This window comes from Danio aesculapii, chromosome 19 (assembly GCF_903798145.1).
Source record: "Danio aesculapii chromosome 19, fDanAes4.1, whole genome shotgun sequence".
NCBI classification, from domain to species: Eukaryota; Metazoa; Chordata; class Actinopteri; order Cypriniformes; family Danionidae; genus Danio; species Danio aesculapii.
This window is the reverse complement of record NC_079453.1, coordinates 21,926,750-21,950,207: the sequence shown is the minus strand read 5'-3', so window position 1 is coordinate 21,950,207 and position 23,458 is coordinate 21,926,750. Positions and strand designations below refer to the sequence as shown.

Here is a 23,458-nt window from a genome sequence, read left to right as displayed (position 1 = left end):
TTCCATCCATCGTTCATTTATTCTTTCCATCCATCGTTCATTTATTCATTCCATCCATCATTCGTTCATTCGTTCCATCTATTGTTTGTTTGTTCAGTCCATCTTTCATTTGTTTATTCCATCCATTGTTCATTAATTCATCCCATCTATCCTTCCATCCATCGTTCCACCCATCGTTTATTTCTTCCATCCATGGTTTGTTCGTTTGTTCCATCCATCCATCCATCCATCCATCCATCCATCCATCGCTTGTTTGTTTGTTCGTTCCATCCAATCCATTCATTCCTTCCATCATTCGGTCGTTCCATCCATCCATCCATTCAAAAAGAGTAAAATAAACTTAAATTTAAACATAAATGTGATTTTCACTATTTACCATAAGAATATGAATCTTTAACTTTACATTTTCATACGATTGAACGTTCGTTCAATTGTTCATTCCATCCATGCTTCTTTTGTTTGTTCGTTTATTCATTTGTTTCTATTCACCCTTTGTTCGTTCCATCCATCATTCATTCCATTCACTGTTCTTTCATTCATTTGTTTCTTATATTGTTTGTTCGTTCCATCCATTGTTTGTTCCATCTATCATTTGTTTGTTTCTTCCATCCATCCTTTATTTATTCCATCCATCATTTGTCCGTTCCTTCCATCCATTGTTCGTTCGTTTGTTCCATCCATCGTTTTTTTTTTGTTTGTTTCTTCCATCCATTGTTTGATCCATCTATCCATCCATAGTTTGTTTGTTTGTTTCATTCGCTGTTTGTTCGTTTGGTCCATCCATCGTTTGTTTGTTAGTTCGTTCTTTATATCCATCGTTTAGTCATATAATAGTTTGTTTGTTCATTCCATCATTCGTTCGTTCGTTCGTTTGTTCATTAATTTATTCCATCCATCGTTCACTCATTCATTCAATCCATTGTTTCATTCATGCATCCATCCATCTAAACAGAGTAAAATAAACATAAATTTAAACATAAATGCAATTTTCAATATTTACCTTAAGAATATGAATCTTTAACTTTACATTTTCTTTTGATGGAACAAACGAACGATAGATGGAACAACTGAACAAACAAACGAACAATTGATTGTTAATTTGTTAGTTCCATCCATCGTTTGTTTGTTCATTCGTTTGTTCATTCATTCATTGATTCCATCAATCCATCGTTCATTCATTTGCTTGCTCTCTCGCTCGTTCGTTCCATCCACCGTTCATTCATTCATTTGTTTCTTCCTTTGGTCGTTCATTTGTTCCATCCATCCATCCTTCGGTCATTCCATCTGTTGTTCCATCCATCTTTCCATCTGATGTTCCATCCATCTATTATTCCATCCAACCATCAATCCATCCATCCATCCAGTCCATCCATCCATCCATCCATCCATCCATCCATACATACATCCATCCATCCAAAAAAGTAAAATAAACATGAATTAAAGCATAAATGCAATATTTACCTTAAGAGCATCTATCTTTAACATTACATTTTCATATAATAGTTTCACTGAAAACATTTTAACACACCTTAAATGCACTGTAATCACTCTCTGGTTTTAGGTGCACGTAAAAATAATGTCTGCTTTATGTTCAATTAGTGAGACAGATGCCACTTTAGAAAAAAACACGGATTTTGACTAATTTAAATAATTCCCTCAATGTCAGACTGATTGAAACTGGTCAAGTTTGTAAATGATTCATTTAAAAAATCCTGTCTCTCAAAAAAGATCCGAATCAGACTCTGCAGATCTCATTGATTGTTCTTGGGTACAGTTTTTTTGAGGATTATATTGCATTCCGCTACATAACTTGTCACATTCAATTAGTCGCACGGCTGCATGCAAAAGAACACACTGCTATTGGCTCTTGTTTGTGCTCTCTCCAATCAACATTGCTCAAAGGCTTACGAATGAGTGACAACAGCATGTATTTTCACTCAAGCCCAAACAGGCCACGGCCTAGAGCTGCAATGCAAAGAATCCTCCAGTCCTACTTGCCATCCTTTATAGTATACAGAGATGGGTAGTCTGTATGGGTTGCCTCCAGTCAAACCTGTGCACTCAGGAATATGACCGCGCTCATTACTTCCACTGGTCTCCATCATATATGCTAATCATTCACATTTCGTGCAGATGATAGAAGCAGTATTTTGTTCCAGACAGAGAGTCTCTTTGAAACTTTGCATGATCTGTTTGTGTCTATGCATGCTAGGTTTTCAAAATGCTGCCTTCGGGAGATGTGTTTATTGCTACCACACATGCACAGGGACTCTCTTGTGCTCTGCCACATTTTTTGTCTGTCTAGGGTGACTTTGGCAGGGCCGCATGAAGTAATGTCTTTGTTGTGTCTATCTATATCAATCAAAGAACGGCAGCGACTCCTGACACTGAAAATCTGAGCCTCCTACTTGAGACTACAACAGGCTTTCTGTGTGACTCCTGGAATTAGTCACATTTTCCCTCATGAGTGGGATTTCCCGGTTGGTGGAACATCAACTCCCTTTTCCCCTCCCCAAACAGATGGAATACCCAGATGGAAACAGACCCTCGCCTTGATTTGTTTTTCTTTTTTTTTCTGGTCAATTTAATGGTGACTCATTTTCACTGCATGCTACTGGAATGGCTTGTACAGTTAAATAGCTTAATCATCCCATATAAAGGAAAAAAGTGTGTTGGGTCTATAGTAGGGCTGGGTGATAAGGCAAAAATGCAATCTCCATAATTATTTACCATATTCAACAATAACGATATATATTTCGATATAAGTTGTTAATGCTTCCAGATTTAAAAGAGTATCACAATGACTGAAGCCACTAAAATTAGGTAAATTTTCTGAGGCAGTGTTTTATCTAGGCTGCTTTTTTCCAGCTGTGTTGGCAGACTATGTTGGGCCTTTTACACAGATCTACAGTACTACCTGTGGTGTTATATCATTGACAAATGTCGTGAGCACAGTTTTACAAGTCGAGATCGCATTCATGTAATACAAGCATGTGAATCTCTGTGTTCGAGCGCCGATTTCTTCTGTTCGTGCACAAAACCTCTTGCGCACCCTCAAATATACACCGCTCAAGTGCAGATTTTCTTGTGCGCTCTCAAATAAACCCTGCTAAAGTGCGATTTAGTGCCTCTATGTAACGAGTATGTCTTCGACATTTATTAGATTTGCTAGGAATATTTGTGAATGTCTCCAATAGACCTACAGAGCAGCATTAATGCGTTCTGAAGTAAAGTGAAAGGGTTATAAACTCCAGAAAGATAAAGTCATTGTATGCAGAGCCACAGTCCTATCTATAAATAAAGTATAATTATATAAACTGTGTTCATCTTAACTGAAAGCTGCATCGTGTTTGCTAGCTTCATGCATCATGCACCTGTCAGTCAATCAGTCAGCATGTCACCTTAAATGGTTAAACAAATAACGCACAACTCTACTACGGTTACAGAAAAGTTTGCGCTGTTATATTTCACTTACCTTTTAATATGTTTTGGTACGATTATAACCCGCTATTTAAAAAAACGACTGAAAGTTTTGAATGAGAAGCTGTAATGTAGCCATGGCGGGATGAATTTTGGTGTGGCGCCCCGCAATGGAAGAATGAATGTAGCAGAAATCATGAGAGGGTCCATTAAAGGGCATAACATATTTTCAGCCAATAAATTTTCGGTGGCTAAAAATTCGGTACATCTCTAATATAAACACACTTATAGATTCCCATTATTGCACATTTCTGCTGTGCCATTGGCTCTTAGATCAAGACAGAGTAAAAAAGTCCAGAGCTAATCATTGTTATTGACATAAATTTTTATCACGATACGATATAATATCGTTTATCGGCCCAGCCCTAGTTTATAGTGTATTCCAGTTTTTTGTTCGAGTCCAGGCTTGGCCCGTTGGCATTTCTGTGTGGAGTTTGCAAATAGTTTGCAAAATAGTTGGCGGTTTATTCCACCATGGTGACCTCTGACGTAGAGACTAAGCTGAAGGAAAATTAATGAATGAATATCTGTTTTTGGAGCTAAGCTACTTTTATAGACTCAGAAATTAATTCAGATTCCATCCGCATTTTCTATTAAATTACTTTGCATTTGTCTTAACTCTTGTGAGTGTATATACTGCAACTTCTGGGTATTTATGTTACTGTATCACACAATACATTTACTGTATATACACTGTATAATATGCGTGGGTATATTTTTGGCAGATGGCCAAAATAAAATGTATTTGTTAATTTTTTTTTCTCTTTTTGTTGTCAAAAATCTTTAGAAAATTAATTAAAGATGATGGTCCATGAAGATCTTTGTATTTTTTCTGTAAATATAAATACTAAATTTGGTAGATATATCAAATTAGGATTTTTGATTAGTAATGAGCATTGTTGACCACTTAATTTAGACAAATTTAAAGACTTTTTTCCTCAGAATTTTTTTTAATTGAATTTTTCTTGTCTGTTTGCATTATTTATTCATTTTTTCATCGTTTTGTGTTAGTCCCTTTATTAACCAGGAGTCACCACAGCGGAATGAACTGCCAACTTATCCAGCATGTGTTTTATGCAGCGGATACCCTTCTATCTGCAACCCATCACTGGGAAACACCCATATACTCTTATTCACACACATAAACTACGGTTACCCAATTCACCTATAGGAAAATGCTACCTACTGCGGCATCTCAATTATATAGAGAGCTGTTTTGAAATTGAACATAACTCTATCAAACCACACCATTTTGTGCACTCTCGAAGTGATTTTTTTCTTTTTTGTTGATCAGACTGACTTTATTGAACTAAATAGGACATGTCTTGTGCTTATAACTGTCTACACTTGTTAATTTGCTACTGGTAAACTAGACTTTACATAAAAATTCATTGCTTTGATCTACAGTGTGAGATGCACACTCTAAAATAACAAACATTCTTAATATTGAAAGTTACGGAGACAGGAATAATAAAAGTGTTTCTATCAATGGACAAGGCCCAATCATGTAACAAGATCATTTGGTAGCACTTTATTTTAATGTCCTATTTGAGTATTAGTAGACTGTCTTCTTAATATCTGTTGATACTGCTCCAGACATTTAGCTGACTATAAGAAACTTTGCAAGTACATGTCAACTTACACTAACCCCAACCTAACAGTCTACTTATAATCTAATGAGAACTTGACATGTAGATGCAATGTAACAAACGGACCATCAAAATAAAGTGTGATCAATCTTTTCAAAATCATATAAGTGATTTTGTAAATCTGTACCAAAGAATACACTATATGTTAGAGATAAATGGAAAATAAAATGAAATCTGAATATGTCAGATGAGGATTAGGGGAATATTTGTAAAACTCAATGGAAATGTACCAGCTCAGTCATGTGGAGAGAATTCTGTGGGAAAAATGTTTCAATGTTTTTCATCACACCATCACAGAAAATACACAGAGGAAAGGGCACTAGCTGCTGGAGAATGTGTGGGGAAAAAGTAGTTAATTACTATGTTTTTTTCTGGGATTGTCAGAAATTTTCTTCTTTAAACACGATCTTCTAAAGGATTTGTAGCTCCCCATGTTTGACTGTTTATAGTCGTTGTTGTTAAAAGGGAAGAAAATACAAAGCGTATGCAAGATCTATAAGTCTTATTCTGGATGAGAGATTCTGGAAGTTATAAATGTATTTTCTTTTAGAAACTCAAAATAAAACCATTTAAAATAAATCAAATAAAATCTTTTTAATTTACCGTCTTGTAAAGGGCAGTCACCATTATTCTGTTCAATTTTGCCGGCAAAATCCACTCATTCCAATTTGCTTAATGGGGTGTTTTGTATTGGAAAAAGTCCACAATGCTTTAAGTTGTTTGTGTTGTGAATTTGCAGCTCGGTTTCTGTTTTTATTGACTACAGTGTGAGATCACAACATTACTGATAAATGGCCATTTTTTGGGCACAAAATCTCACAGAGATGTTTCTGTGATCACACCTTTAGCATAATGTTTTTTCTCCTTTACAATATAAATGTTTGTAATTCATATTGCAGAGCAAAAAGGAAATAAAATCAAGGATTTGTCAATTCATATTTACCATAGACATTTCATTGCTCATAAATAGACAAATCACAATATAAAAATCCATAGTAATATTCTGAAGCAGCCACTGGCTAATCAATCATCATCTTTTGACATCATGGCTCCAGGACTCTATTCCTACTCAAAGAATCTCCGCCCACAGTGAAATCTGATTGGTTTAGAATTGTGTATATTGAAAATATTCCACTTGACTGTGATTGTGTCACTGTGGTGAATTTTTGCTTTCGTTGTGGACAGACGTATTACTCAGTACACGTGTTGGGGCGGTTTGTGCCACGCTGAGACTTCTTTACGGTGGTCACATTCCCAGAGCAGCTGCTTCGCTTGTTATTGGCTGTTTGCAGATGTGAGCTGCGGAAACTGCTAACCATTTTCAAAGCATGTAAAAAATGTGTGGTTTTTCTGTGCTTCTCAGCAGTTCGCATTGAATATATTTAAAATAAAATTAGTTTTTTCTGGAAAGTTGGTCTGGTCAGCCACAATGTTATTTTGTTTCGTTAATAATTTCCACACTTATTCAAAAATTCCACACATTTACAGACCCCCATTTAAAAAGAGAGAGCAATGTTTGAATTTATAGCCTAAAGACAGGTATTTAGCAAGAAGTGCGAAAGAAAAAAATTGCAGCGGTAGAGAGAGGAACAGAACTAGAGGGGAAGAAAAGGGAGGGCAAAGTGAGCAGGGTTGGAAACACACCCACTCGCCTGCATGGATCTTCTCTTTTGCTTTCTGAACCATCAGACCGGGTGTAAAGAGCAGTTCAGGTGGTTTAAACAGATCGGCGGAAAGTGTGAAACTGTGGCCTCACACTAGGATAAGAAATGGCTGTGTATAAAGGTTACAGAACGTACTCTACTGACAGTGTTGGCAGTGATGTGGTCTTCACAGAGGACAATCGATACCAGGGGATGCTGAGGGCCATGGATGAAAGAAAAGGTACTGAAGAAATACTCTGTTTTTTGCTTAATAGTTTAATTTGGATCGTTAAAACTTTTGTGTTTTCAGTCTACACAATCTGCTTGAGTTCTTTGGAATGTGGCATTTTTGTGTGCATTTTTGCTCTGCACATTTGAGGTTTTGGTTTTACTCTTAGTTACTTTTAGATTTGCAATTATTCTGCATAATAGTCGGCCTCTTCTGGACAGGTCAAATATACTTGTAGTCTTTCCAACAGGTAATACTAAGTGTAAAGATGTCAAATGAAAGTTTTGGGGCTCCAAAAGGGAGGGGCTTTTGCAAAGGCGGATCCCAAATCTGAGTTGTGGTCCTGTGTGCACACGCTTGGCATGTTGGAAAAGAGGTCACAATTTGGGCTTAGCAAAACCTAAACATTTTAAATGTTCTTGATTTATTTTTTTACTTTGATTTATGCTGACATATTACTTCATAGAGTAAAAATCCATTCCCGCAAGGTATGCTTTCAGTTTTACAAGTGTCAGATTCAGTGCAGAGATATGCATCTTTCCTTCAGATCTTGTGTTTCAGAGCGTAAAACCTGAAAACGTACCGTGGCTTTTAGATGTAGGTGTTACCTTTCCATTATGTGGTTCTACGGGTCTGTTTTTGCTTGGAATTTTAAGTGCCCCCTTAATCCAGCCTTTGACCCCGTGTGACAATATAGGTGGTCACACATGTTTTAGAGCTGTTCTCAGATCAGTTCACTGTTAAAATTTGATCACAAACAGACCAAACTTCTGCCTATATGCAGTTTGTGCCTAAAGAAATTTGATATTTGGGGAAATATGTAAATTGCGTAGTGACACACGTTCAAGTTCACATATGCAATATTTCAAAAATGTGCAATCACAGTACATATATTGAATATACAACCATTGTAATTACATATATATATATATATATATATATATATATATATATATATATATATATATATATATATATATATATATATATATATATATATATATAGGGTCAACTATATTAGCTATAATTGTTCATAATATATGGCCATATATCACATTTGTGTGTGGGTATGCATGTGTAAGAATGCATCATGCAGAAAATGTGATTAATAAAGGACGTAAAGAACAGTGAGTCATTATGCTTTCAGAGAAACTGGTTTACGTGACAGTGTGAGCTTTTAGAAACAGGAAGTGATATAGTGATGCCAACTGGCATTCTTCACCATGGCAACAGATCCACAGAACAACATGCGTTCAGTGCCCTACGGGTGTTTTGTTTTGCCTTGTTGTCCTGAATGACCGTATCTCATTGTATTTTGATGAAATAGTGAGAAATACTGGAACTTTGAAGGCCTTATCACAAGTTTAAGATTTGTTTTGTTGGTTTGTTGTTAAATTTCAGTCATGCTGGCTGGTCAGAAATTACATCAAAAGTGTTTTTGTCTTGTGACTAAAAACTGATGTTCTTCTTCAAATGAAGAGTTCAGATTCAAAAGCCTCTAAAATGATGTCTGAAATTTTATTCTAAAATTTGACCCTGGACCACAAAAACTGTCATAAGTGTACATTTTTGGAAATTCTGATTTATGCATTGACTGAAATGTGAATAAATAAAGCCTCCATTGAAGTAGACTTTGCTAGAATGAGTTGCAATATGAGAGATTATGACTAATTGAAAATCTGGAATCTAAGGTTTTCAAAAGTGTAAAATTGTCCAAATTAAGTGCAATTCACATCACTGAACAAAAATAGATATTCACTGTTGGAAACATACAAATTGTCTTCATGTAACGCAATCTTTATTTAATATTCTAATGATTTCTGGCATAAAATAAATAATATATTTATTATTTTGACCAATACAGTTTAGTTTTGGCTATATCCAGAAATATATATGTACACTATAACAGTGCTTTTGTGGTCCAGGGTCACAAATGAGCATTTTCCAATGGCTCCTGTGTCTTGGTTCAGTTACATTACATTCATGGCAATGAATATGTTGTTTTAAAAGTGAAATAACAAAATCTGAGAAAAAGAAAACGGAGGCCTTTTCAACTTATCTAATGTTCTTTAAGATTATCTCCATCGTAAATGCATTTGTAGTGATTGTTTTTATGCTTGCTCATCATCAAAAACTAAAGTTAGGACCGATTCAGTTTTATATCAGTATTGAATCCTTAGCCATAATCATTGCGAAACCCACTAGTTTCAGGTGGTGGAACTTTTGGAACATCTCACTTCTTTTTCATGCCTTGAAGCCAGTTTCCACATTAATATTTGATGACATTGGTAATAATAGTAATTTGAGATGAAGGTAAATGCGGAACAATTGAATGCTTCTAAACAAATTGAAAAGCAAATAAACTAATGAAACAGTCCTGGCAAAAACCTCTGTAGAGTCAGTCGTGGGTTTCCTAGCAGCATATTCGTTCAATATTATCTGTATTTGTCAGTAGGAAATCACAGGTTTAGTCACTAATGTCTAGCAAACTAAAAACTGAAAAACGTTCAAATGAAGTCTGTAAACTACCCTCCAGTCACCCGCACCAGTGGAATGTTTTTAAAATGCTCAGATGAACAGATATAGACCGCTAATTTTCACTGTGGTATCTCTATGATATGCTCTTGTTCATAACATGAGGGCCCACCCAGCCAATGTGCACAATTTTGGTTGACGATGAATACCATTCGTCTTATAGAAATGACTCTCTTATATTCACTCAAAAGAAGCATTTATTTGAAGAGAAATACAATATAGCAATAATGTGAAATGTAGCTACTTAATATAGCTATAATACATTAGGATTGCCATACAATATATAACATAACTTAATATTGCTATAATGTTTTACAGCTTATTATTGCTATACAAATATAGCACTAGTGTGAAAAAGCTACTTTCCGTGTTAATAAATCTTTAAATAAAGCAAAAAAATTCAGCTTCCATTATTTTAGTATTCAGTGTCACATGATCTTTCAGATATATACTTATTGCTGCTCAAAAATTATGTAAAGTTATGCTGATTTTTTAGAAAAGTTTAATTAATGTAAGATGTAAAATCATTTATTTGAAATAAATGTCTTTCCTAAATGTCAGTTTAAAGCATCCTTGCATCGAAAATAAACTTTTGATAGCATTAAAAGTATTGAAGCCTGTAATTAAGCATTCTAAATTCGCAAAACATTTGCTTCTCTAAAATCCTTATCATGTGGAACCACATAAAACCCACTATAAAAACCGCACAGAGCACTATTATCTATGAAAAGGAGAAGTTCTCATCAATTCAGAAGTTTCCATTGTGTGTTATACAATGTCAACTGTTTCCATGTGTCTCTCTCTGATTTTAATAATAAAATGTGCCTTTATTGTGTCTTGCAGATGAACGGGATCGAGTACAGAAAAAGACCTTTACAAAATGGGTGAACAAGCATCTGGTTAAGGTATTACCATCATTAGAAATTGCAATAGTATTGGAACAGTGTTATACAGTTTCTCCATATTTTGTAGGAACCACACAGTAACCGTTAAAGGGGTGGTTCACTCAAAAAATGAAAATTCTGTCATCATTTACTCACCCTTGACTTGTTCCAAACCAGACTGAGTTTTTTTTTTTGTTCTGTTGAATGCAAAAGAAGATATTTTGAAGAATGTTGAAAAGTGTAACTACTGACTGAAAAATATTTATTTTTCCTACTGTGGATGTCACTGGTTACCATTTCCAACTGGTTTGGAACATTCCAACATTTCCATCTTTCAACATTTCCAAAATTTTCATCTTCTTTTGCGCTCAACAGAACAAAAAAAACTCTGGTTTGGAACAAGTCAAGAGTGAGTAGATGATCACTGAATTACATTATTTGGGAGAACTATCCCTTTAATTTAATCACATTTCTTTTTGCTCAATGGCTTCATTCCAAAGCTAAGATAATTTGTGACACAGTAACAATGTTCACACCGCAGAGAAATATCTGATTGTCAGATCACTTTTTAGTGCTCCGTCCTGAACAAAACTACATTTACAGAATTAAAATGCAATATGTAACATCAAATTAAAAGAAAACTAAAATAACAAATATAAGCATTTAAAAAAACATATTTAAAAGCATATTTCTTTTCTTTACTGACCAACAAATAATCTCTGGGAAAGCCTTGGTTCATTCATGTTGCCAAATCTTTCTAGACCTACAGCATACAATAAAAAACAAGCCTATAATTAATGAAAATGAATCCAGATACTCTACTGATACAACAGTATAACTCTATAAACTTGATTGATTTATGAGCCAAGTGGAAATGGCAACACAGCAAAAATATTTTTAAATAAAACAAAACAAAATACCTCTGTCTGTTTGTGGTTTACTTTTAACTGCAGAGCACGATGAGTCTTTGATCGCTTTAATATTAAATTGGTCAAAAATAATGTAGATGCCTGAACTTTACTTGTGGAGACAGCGGTGTTAACCATCACAATTTTGTGAGTGAGTCATGTTCTGACTACTCACTGAACAATAATTTAGGTTGTTTAAATCCGTAAACTGAGTCTACTGTTTATTAAAACCATGCACCTAAAATTAACTTGAATAATGTTTGTCCTATTTATTTATTGGATTTAGCATATTAGCATTAGCACATTAGCACATCATTGTTGACATTTATTTCCAGGCACTCAATAAGCATTAGTCATTAGCACATCGTTGTCTAGATTTATTTCCTTGCACTCAAACATACACACTAAATGCCCATTCACACTATATTTAATAACAAGGATAAATATATAGTTACAATTTTTTTGTCCACCAGCTCATCAACAAAAACACATATAAGCCAATTAAAAAAAGATCTTGCTTTTAAAATCCCAAAAGAAAATGTTTATTGATAATTCAAGATAAATGTCAATGCAGAATATTTCAAAGCTTCAAATCTAATTGAGAAGCAAGCTAAAAAGCAATACAGTGCTGGTAGATCTGTATGAAGAAGTCTTCTATTTCAAACAGTCATTTTAGTTCAAGATTTTCTTTCTGTTTTCCTCAGGAAATCACTGGTTTAGACACAAAGCTCACAAAATATCTGAACTCAAGTGAACGCACAACAAACCTTCTACGTAGAACTGAAAAACAGGATCCATCCAACCTCAAAGAGTGCAACTATTTAAAGGGATATTTCACCCAAAACCGAAAATTCTGTCATAATTCACAGTACTCACCCTTTACTTGTACTAGAGGTGCTTTCACAACTAGGCGTTTGTTTTGGAACCATTCTTGTTTGCCCAGTTAGCACGGTTCGTTTGGCATATGTAAATCCAGCAATCACGCTCGGATCCACGCCAAATCAATCGGTCTGAGATCGCCTGAATGAGGTGGTCTCGGCTTAATTGAAACGAACTCTGGAGCGGAACGATTTAAGTGAGAAAGCAATACGATCCAATAAACTAACGAACCAGGCCATATCACAGTGTATTATAGATATGTAATAGTCATATATATGGCTATATGAATGAGAATTATGAGTAAGGTGGAATCTCATTCCTACAGGTAAATGTGCGTTTCATGTCAAATACGAAAGTGAAAACATGCTAAACAAAAGCTGTTTATCCGTTAGGAAAATTTACTTAATTTACGATCCATATTTTAATCTTATAATATTAGGCCTATTGTTTTGTTCATTTCTGCACTGACACCTTGAAAGAAAGATCAACATTGATCCGCTTCATGATCTCACTGAAGTCTTGCCTAATCTGTTATTTTTCTTCATAATTTAAGCCTATAATGCATAATTCTGGCCAACATTTTTAAAATAGATTTATTGATTCAATAGTTTGATTTTTACAACTCGACAACTGAAATAAGGTTATATGAGAAAGTCTGACCTTGTGATTTATATTCATTGACTATGTCTGTGGGTGTTAAAAATAAAGTGCACCTTTTCGCTTATAAAGTCTTATTGCTCATCATCATAAATTAAAATAATCATGTCTGTGAGACTCTGAAAAATAAACTGTGAAACTCTGTCCAATGTGAGGAGAGTTTACTCGCATATGACTTGTTTAACAATTTTGTTTCGTTAAGAACCGTACCAAGAACAAAAATAAACATTGTAACAATTTGAATCCCTGTTTTAGAAGAAAACAATCGATTTACAGGTGTGAAAGCACCCTAAACCTCTGTCACTTTATTTTGATTAAAAGGGCTACTAATATGGGTTTTTGAAAATGACCTTCCATGCAGTGTGTAACTGGAAATATCCAGCTAAGGCTTAAATCTGAAAGTGCTTAAAGCTATTGATTCATCTATAAAATAGTCGACTCAGAGTGGTTCGAATGAATCGCTGCTCTAACGAGTCTTTAGCTGTGTCGGCATGACACCGATACACAATTCAATACAGTGAAGACGCTGTGCTCTGAAGTGTGGGGGAAAGTTACTGTTATTTTTCTTTCTACTCCTGCATTGGGCTCACACATACACTCTGCACTCTGACTACTTCAACAATGTTGATAAGCCATGGTGTACATTTCTTTCTGTCTCGTGCTGAATGCAGTCGACCGACCGCAATAGACTGTGTCATCGGACCAATCAGCGCAGATTAGCATTGTGCTGAGGAGGGGTTTGGGAACAAATGAATCGCCAAACGAATCATATGGGAGTCATTGGGATGATTCGGTGAAAATAAATGGATATTATAAGACAATGAAAGTGTTTTTTGACCTTCCGTGCATATCAAACCTCTTGTTGGAGAGCCCCAAAACCAAAATATGACATTTTTTAATGCATACTAGTGGCTCTTTAAAGTTTCTTCTATGGAAGTCAATGGCTACAGCTTTAATTAAATATCTTCTTTAGTGTTCATTTAATTTAGTGTTAAAATAAAAGTTTGCAATCAATCGAGAGTGAGTAAATTTTCATTTTTGGGTGAACTAACCCTTTAAAGCAACAGATGACAAAACTGCAGAATTACTGTGGATATAACATGTGGTTTAACATAATGAGAAATTGTATCAATATCTTAAGGCTTTGTTATGAAGAAGCCAACTACAATAGACAGTGTTGACAGCTGTTCCATTGGAAACTTTTAGCAGATACTAAAACTACACAGAGAACATTGTTATTAGTCTGTCATTAAGTCTGAAATAACAGCGTGGGACAGGCTAAGTGTGAGCGTGAAAATGATAGGAGCTTGTGTGAGTGTGAATGAGGAGAACATTAGTTCTGCAGGATAACCAGTATGTGAAAACATATGGCAAATGGGTGTGTAACTGCTACTGCTGGATGGCCGAATAACCATCCTGTACACACCCAGTATACTGCAATGCTGAAAGGTGCTGCTTATTTATTTATGAGCGAGTGAGGATGAGTCATCAACATCTGCTCTCATTTTATATCCCCAAAGAAACAGATTGTTTTCTTGGTACCAGCTGGATTTCGTCCAATAGTCTGCCCCACAGACGCCCCTCCTGTCCTGGGCTGCTCTCATGCACAGTTGCAACAGCTTAAAAAGAAAGCGCTTCCAAATTCCACCCAAAAATACAGTAGCTGAGAGAGCTCAACAAACCGCAACTTAAAAAAACACATGCAAATAAGAAAAACACCACAAGTTCAGCCGACTCGAATGTTATCACTCGATTGAATAGCCGTTATCAGTGGTTATCAGCTGATAGATGGGCCAGTAGGGGCCTTGCGCTTATTGGTTATCATCCATCCACATGGTTTATCAGCTAAAGATCACATAAGGCAATTCAATTCACCTATACTGCATGTTCCAACTGGCCCAGCCAGGACTCAAACTAGTTACTTTCTTGCTGTCAGGCATGCTGCTAACCACTAAACCACCATGCCACCCTAAAATAATTTTTAATACTTTAATATTATCCTACACTTCTAATTATTTTGACCCCGTCTTACACTTAATGATGCATTGCGAGTTTATTTTCATTACCCTTGAAATAATTTTTAAGCGTACGTTAAGTTAATCTTAAGTTATTTTATGAAATAACATTTCACAATTAATCAATAGTTTGTTTAGGCTAGTAATATGCAAGACCCAAGGGAATTGTGTAATCAGGGGGTTAAAATAAACTAAAATCTACTTGCCTTTACAACTTGACTGACCAAAAGTCACTGCACAATAAGCAAATTGCAGCCAGATCTGTCACTTTTTTCACATCATCCCCTGGAAACATTTCCGTCGTCACTGTGTGAGGAATTGCAGCCCTCTTACTGTTTGTTCACATTGTGGGGATTTATAATTTTTTTTTATTTGCTGGTGTTTTTACAGCACATTGAGGTCTCTCAGCCACCATACAAAATTATATGGTATGAAGATGAAATAGAAATTAGAAACAACAATTTTGCCTCTGTAACAAGCAGAAAGCAACCGAGTGATGCTGCAGTGTAATAAACTGTAAAAACAAAGATGTTTGTAAAAACTGATACCCTGTTTTTAAGTGCATTTTCTAAATATTTTTTGACCTTTTATTTTATTGAGGAACTACATTTAAAATGCCCTTTTGTATTTCACGCTGACTTTTGACTATGTCAAATAAAAATGTAAATTCAATTCTAAAATTTTATTTCCAAAACCAAATATGCGTTTCAATAATTTTGACACTTTTGATTGGTAGTGTTTTACTATCTTAATGTAAAGACAAAAATTATGTGATAGAAAAAATACATAAAACTAGTAATAAATTTGATTTCCATCCAAAAAAGTTTTTTTTCTTTTTAAAATGGCTTACAAATCGTGACATTCTGATCCATTGTTTTGGCTATACACAATCAGTCATTGTTTCTAAACAGGAAATTAAACACTCTAATTTACAATTCAAAGCAGGTAATAAGAATACAACCTAAATAGCCAGTGAAACACAGGACACACATGACAATCCCCAAAAAATATATTTACATCCATTCAGGATCAAAAACACTTTCATTTTTTTTTTAAATGAAATACAGTACACATCATAAAATTCAGCAAGGATCTGGTCACTATAAACTTGTTACAGAGCCTTTCCTTATCTGATTGGTCAGGTGGCCCAATCTATTGTGTTTGGCCCACCGCTTTTATCTCATATATAAAAAAAAAAACAATCCTTTAGCATATCTGAGCTTCAGACTTTCTCTGTACTTGATTAGAAAATTGATTTTTCTAACCAAACACCATGCGGCTTTTAGCTGAATTTTACTCCTGAGCACAGAGCCGTGTTTCCCTGACAAGATATTCATGAGAATCACAGCTTTTGCTAAACCGCGATCTTTGGTTTTATTTTGATTAATTACGCAGCCTAAACAGTAATATACGATTATTTATAAGAATATTAGCACAACTGTTCATTTTGATTATTGCTATCCTGGTTTTTGTATTGTGCTTGTTTTTTTTTCTCTGAAAACACTGAAAAAAATGTTTTCATACTTAGAGTTCTTGTCTCGTATTTAGTGAAAATATCTAAAAATTCTTAAATCAAGAAGCTTTTTCTAGACAAGCAAAACACGGTGTTTTAAGACATAATATGTGAAAATTAAGTACGTTTTTTCTTAAAACAAGATAGTCTGCCAATGCAGTAAGCAAAATTGTCTTGTATCAAAAGAAAAAAACAAGATTATTTTGCTTACCCCATTGGCAGATTATTTATCTTGTTTTAAGGAAAAACTCACTTAATTTTGGCATATTCTTTCTTAAAACAGGACAATATTTTTGCAGTAACACTTTATAATAACTGCACACTTTAAATCATTTAATAGCAAATAGTTATCTCATAGTTTGTTAAGCATTAACTCTACATCATAAGGCATTAGTAAGTGTTATGAAGCGGACAGGAGACAGAGGTAAGGAAACGTTAGGGTGTTTATTGAATGACAACAAGGAGCACATGAAGGATAGCCAGGAGGATCAGGAATGATGTTGGGGTCTTTTCCTCCGTGGCTGGGTAACAGGAATACACGAGGATGGACAGCACACACCAGATACAGCTGACAGAGGATGACACAGACTTGGAAGGACTGGAAGACAGGACGATTCGGGAGGACCAGGAAGACTAGGAGGAATACAAAGAGAACAGGTAAGTAAATCGTTTGTTTAGCTGAGGATGACTACGCTGAGTGGTCGCTCAGTTGTCCGCTTTCGTCGAGACGAGCCCGGACAATGAGCGACTGGAGTGCTGTGCTTTTATCTGGTGCTCGTGAATGTGATGCAGCTGTGTGCTCATTAGAAGTCAGGTGATGGTGATCTTCGTGAGTGGGGATCGTGAGAGCCTGACCAATCCGTGACAGTACCCCCCTCCCCAGGGCCCGCTCCTGAGGGCCGACACCTCCGACGCCGTGGTGGGCTCCCTCTGCCTCTAGGCGCTGGGAACTCAGGGTGGCTCTCATGAAACTCCACCATGAGACTAGGATCGAGAATATCAGCTCTGGGAACCCATGTCCTTTCTTCGGGGCCGTACCCTTCCCAGTCCACCAGGTACTCCAACTGGCCACCACGACGTCGGGAACGCAAGATCTCCTTCACTGCGTAGACGGCTCCTTCTTCTAGGAGCAGTGGAGGAGGGGGTTCCTCTTCGTGGTCAGGCTCTGTGGAGGGAAGAACAGGATCGTGATAGGGTTTCAGGAGTGATACGTGGAATGTAGGGTGAATACGGTAGTGAGAGGGTAATTGTAGTTTGTAGGTGACGGGGTTAACCTGTTCCACGATGGTGAAGGGACCAACAAATCGGGGACTTAACTTGCGAGAGGGCAGTCGCATGCGTATGTCCCGGGTGGATAGCCACACCTTTTGTCCGGGTGTGTATCTGGGTTCTTCAGACCTTCTTCTATCGGCGGTTACCTTGCTTCGACGGACTGCCCTCTGCAGATGTTGATGAGCCTCGTCCCAGACTCTCTCGCTCTCCCGGAACCAGTGATCCACTGCGGGGACATCAGATGGTTCGCCATCCCAGGGAAAGAGCGGTGGTTGGAAGCCCAGGACGCACTGGAATGGCGTGAGTCCGGTGGAGGGTTGCCGCAGTGAATTTTGGGCATATTCTGCCCAGCCCAAATACTGGCTCCAGGAGCTCTGGTGACCACTGCAGAAGGTCCTCAGGAACCGTCCCACCTCCTGAATCTTCCTCTCTGTCTGCCCGTTGGTTTGGGGATGATATCCAGAAGAGAGGCTGACGGCCACACCTAGGAGCTTGAAGAAGGCTTTCCATAGACGTGAGATGAACTGTGGACCTCTGTCCGACACAATATCTTCTGGAATACCAAATGACCTGAAGACTTGATTAAAGATATTGTCGGCTGTTTCAAAGGCTGTGGGAAGACCTTTCAGAGGGATTAGTTTGACAAACTTTGAGAATCTATCTACGATGACTAGAATACAGGTATTACCTTCTGACGAGGGGAGGTCAGTGATAAAGTCCACTCCTAGGTGTGACCAGGGACGGTTCGGAATCGGCAAGGGATGGAGCTTTCCAGCGGGTAGATGACGTGGGCTCTTGGATTGGGCACAGTCCTTACAGCCCTGAACATATTGCCTCACATCCCTTGCCATGTTTGGCCACCAGAATCGTTGGGATACTAGCGAGAGAGTATTGTTGATCCCTGGATGTCCAGTGCCTAGCGAGGTATGTAAGGAGTGGATCAGATCTACCCGGTGTTCAGGTGGTATGAACTGCCGATGAGGAGGGCATCCCGGCGGAGCAGGGGCTTCCGGAGTGGCAACGACTGGAGGAGCGTTCCAGGTGATCGGACAAATGGAGATGTGTTCGGGAAGAATCTTCGTTGGGAGTTCTTCATGATCGTGATGCTCGTGTAAACGAGAGAGAGCGTCTGCTCTTAGATTCTTGGGTCCTGGACGATAGGAAATGGAGAAATCAAAACGTGAGAAGAAAAGTGACCATCTGGCTTGACGTGGACATAGTCTCTTGGCCTCTTTGATATATTGGAGGTTTTTGTGATCTGTGATCACCTGGAACGGATGTTTGGCTCCCTCCAACCAGTGACGCCACTCCTCCAAGGCTAGCTTGATTGCTAGAAGCTCCCTGTCTCCTATGCTGTAATTCTGCTCCGCCGGGCTCAACTTCCGAGAGAAATAGGCACAGGGATGCAGTCGGGGCGGTGTATCATGATGTTGGGATAATACTGCCCCGACGCCGGTGGTGGATGCGTCCACTTCCACCACGAAAGGAAGATTTGGGTCAGGATGAGTCAGGAGTGGGGCCCTTGTGAACTCCTTCTTAAGAAGGCGGAAGGCTGCGGCTGCTTCTTTGGTCCACTCCAGTCCTTTGGGTTTACCCTTGAGGAGATTAGTGAGAGGTGATGTAATCCTGCTGTAGTCCTTGATAAACCGTCTATAAAAGTTAGCAAACCCAAGAAACCTCTGGAGCTCCTTAATGGAAGTGGGTTCTGACCAGGATAGAACAGCCTCAATTTTCTTCCCATCCATACGTATACCGGTTTGGTCAATGATGTATCCCAAGAAATGAATCGACTTCTGGTGGAATGAGCATTTCTCCGCTTTGAGGTAGAGGTGATGTTCTCTCAATGTGTGTAGGACCTCCGCAACGTGTTGGCGATGTTCGGCCTCACTCCGGGAGTAAATGAGGATGTCATCTATGTACACTATTACAAAGTGGTGAAGAAACTCCCGGAGGACTTCATGAATGAAGTTTTGGAATACGGAGGGGGCGTTGACCAGACCGTAAGGCATGACCTCATATTCATAGTGGCCAGTAGGGGTCACGAATGCTGTCTTCCATTGGTCCCCCTCACGTATTCTTATCAGATTATACGCGCTGCGGAGGTCCAATTTAGTGAAGACTTTAGCTTCTCGGAGCTGTTCCAAAGCGGCTGGTACCAGAGGAAGGGGATATCGGTATTTTACTGTACCGTTATTTAGGACCCTGTAGTCGATGCATGGACGCAGCCCTCCGTCCTTCTTGGCCACAAAGAAGAAGCTTGAGGCGGCTGGTGATTTTGAGTGACGTATGTACCCCTGACTCAGAGCCTCCCTTATGTAATCTTCCATTGCCTGATTCTCTGGAAGCGAGAGCGGGTAGATCCTACCTCTTGGCAACTGGGCATCTGGAACTAGGTCGATCGCGCAGTCCCATGGCCGATGCGGCGGTAGCTGGGAAGCTCTCTTGGGGCAGAAGACATCATGAAAGGAGCTGTACTCCTTAGGAATGTGGATAGACTGCTTCTCAGGAGGACTCTCGACCGATGTTGTAAACAAAGAAATGGGGTTCCGACCTTGAAGAGGGAGATTTGGAAAACAGGTAGGTGTACATCCAGATCCCCATTTCTTTATCTCTCCTGTGCCCCAAGAGATGATGGGATCGTGCTTCACCAGCCACGGGCGCCCTAGAATGATGTCCATATTTGCACCCTCCAGAACCAGAAATTGAATCCTCTCTTGATGTAACAACCCCACTTGAAGAAGGATGTCTTCGCATTGTCGATGGATACGGGTCGAAGATCGAGTGCACTGGGTTATCGGTTGTATCTGGTATATATGCGAGGACGCCTCAGTACGTAGGTGGAGTTGACGACAGAGGGATTGGGAGATGAAGTTCCCTGCTGACCCGGAGTCGATGAGGGCTGTGACAAGGAGAGAAATAGAGGCAGTAGTTATTTGTACGGTGGTAGTAAGTGGTTTACATTGTTCAATATTCGTACTGAATACACTCACTGAAGTCCGAATGGGACGAAGGGGACACTCCATACGGGTGTGTCCACTGACACCGCAGTATAGACACAGACCCCGGGTCAGCCTCCTCTGTCGTTCCGCTGATGTCAGTCTTCCAGACTCTATTATCATGGGTTCTGGTTCTGGAGAGGCTGTTGACTCAGGCGATTGGAGGAGTGCAGACGAGGGGGTGATGGTGTCCTGTTGATAGGAACGGAGACGATCGGAACATCGGAGAGAATGTTGGATGAATCTCTCCAGACCCATAGTATCATCTAATGTGGCCAGCTGGATTCGGAGAGTGGGTTCCAAGCCGAGCCGGTACGTGGTCAACAACGATCTCTCATTCCATCCACTTGCAGCTGCTAGAGTGCGAAACCGGAGAGCATATTCCTGTGTAGATAGAGTACCTTGCTTTAGATGATACAGCTGCTCTCCAGCGGCTACTTCCCCATCAGAACGTCCAAACACCTCTTTGAAATACTCCGTGAAGGTAGTGATGGAATTCATGACCGGCCCGGCTTGGTTCCAGATCGTCTCAGCCCATTTAAGTGCAGGCCCAGAGAGTAGTGATACGATGTAGGCGATCTTTGACTTATCTGTGGGATATAGAGAAGGTTGCATTTCGAATATGAGGGAACATTGTAACAGAAAACCATTGCACTCCCCCGCTCCGCCTGAGTAGGGCGCTGGTCGGGCCATGGGACTGGAAGGAAGGGCCGAAGAAGAAACTGTGGAGGCGGAAGTGCTCGGTGCTGGTGGTGCGTTGGAAAGTGGAGCTGGTGGCTGTAGAATCCGCTTCAACTGGTCCACCAGCTCTTGAAAGTGATCGGGGGTGCTCATGTTGTCGTCGTTATTGGTCCGGGCTTCTGTTATGAAGCGGACAGGAGACAGAGGTAAGGAAACGTTAGGGTGTTTATTGAATGACAACAAGGAGCACATGAAGGATAGCCAGGAGGATCAGGAATGATGTTGGGGTCTTTTCCTCCGTGGCTGGGTAACAGGAATACACGAGGATGGACAGCACACACCAGATACAGCTGACAGAGGATGACACAGACTTGGAAGGACTGGAAGACAGGACGATTCGGGAGGACCAGGAAGACTAGGAGGAATACAAAGAGAACAGGTAAGTAAATCGTTTGTTTAGCTGAGGATGACTACGCTGAGTGGTCGCTCAGTTGTCCGCTTTCGTCGAGACGAGCCCGGACAATGAGCGACTGGAGTGCTGTGCTTTTATCTGGTGCTCGTGAATGTGATGCAGCTGTGTGCTCATTAGAAGTCAGGTGATGGTGATCTTCGTGAGTGGGGATCGTGAGAGCCTGACCAATCCGTGACAGTAAGCAGTTTATAACTACAGCTACAAATGCTGCATTATTGGCTTATAATCACTTCTATAATGTGCTTAATGATTGTTTTTTCATACTTTGTTAATGACAGTTTTTCACTACTAAATTAAGTTTTGCATTATTTACAAACCATTTGAATCGTAGATGTTTTTTTAAGATCATTCAGAATGAGTAAGTAAATGATTAATAAACTATTCAAATTAGCATTTAAGCATCTTAATCTTCAGGCATACAGTGGTTATTATATATGTTAATAAATGCTAAATTAAGTTAATGTCATGCAGTTTTGTGACCTAATCTAAAGTGAGGACTGTTTATGTTTTATAAAAAACAATTGGTTGTCAAAAAATGCTTCTTAATTTAAGAATTTTTAGATGCTTGGACTAGAAACAAGACATAGTGAAGAAGAAGGGAAAAAAAGCATGGTGAAGGCGTAGCGTTTATTTGGTGGTCTGTGATTCATATCCAGTGACTCCGAGGTTTTGCTGTGGGTTGTTCATTGCGCTGTAAGGAAATCCTTCTCATATTGGATTCAGCCGTTTGAGATGGAAACCTGGACGCAGCAAAGCCTTTCTGTCTTTCATTTCACTTTGGGCAGCCTTAAAGATTAAAAAAAGATTTATTAAGAACGAATTGCCAAAATAATGGTTTCAGCAGATGTGCTAGTGAAGTTTCGTTGGCATTTCAGACTTAATATTAGCTTTGAATTACATTCCCAAGACAATCTAACATGGATGCTATATCCAACGTACAGTACATGTCATATATGATTTGTTACTTCACATAATAAAATACAATGAATTTGTTCATGACAGCAATAGTCATCAGCCGATTTGTTTACACATTTAAATATTTAAATCACACTTTCCAGTCATTACACAAAAAACTTGGTCACACTTTACAGTAAGGTTTCATCAGTTATTGTATTTACTAACGTGAACTAATTATGAGCAATACTTGTACAGCATTTATTAATCATAATCAACATTATGCTTTATTAACATCCAAATTCATGCTTGTTATCGTTAGTTAATGCACCATGAGTTAACATAAACTGAATAACTGCATTTGCAATAACTAACATACTGTAATAAATGTATTGTTCATTGTTTGTTCATGTTAGTGCATTAACTAACATGAACTAATACAACCTTATTGTAAAATGTTACCTTAAACTCTTTGTTAAAATCTGTATTGTGTTCATTTTATGTTACATCTCTGTGCATCTTTGTGTCATATACAGTTCTCATTGTATTTCCCATCTGTTCCAATATTTCTCTCTTTATCTCTCCATTCCTCATCTCTTCCGTCATCTTTCTCTGTCAGCACTGGAAGGCAGAGGTAGGTGGTGTCTGTGATCACACCTTTGCAGAGTGACTTTGCTATTACCTGCATGGGTTTCACATGCACCTTTTACATCTGAATCTAAAGCTAACACACACCCTCCCTGCCTTCCGC

General features: G+C 38.4%; 1 protein-coding gene across 17 annotated transcripts in view; it reads left to right on the top strand.

Moving 5' to 3' along the window:
* Positions 1 to 23,458, top strand: part of pleca (plectin a) — a 239,793-nt gene that overhangs the window by 153,938 nt on the left and 62,397 nt on the right. For 7 of the 17 annotated variants that reach the window (XM_056479231.1, XM_056479229.1, XM_056479240.1 and 4 more), the window contains 2 exons: positions 10,380 to 10,441; positions 23,327 to 23,341. In XM_056479231.1, coding sequence (XP_056335206.1) covers positions 10,380 to 10,441; positions 23,327 to 23,341 — 77 coding nt within the window. Of the gene's footprint in view, positions 1 to 6,851; positions 7,014 to 10,379; positions 10,442 to 23,326; positions 23,342 to 23,458 lie in introns of those variants that run through there. The other 10 variants (XM_056479230.1, XM_056479232.1, XM_056479242.1 and 7 more) reach the window with 3 other exon arrangements.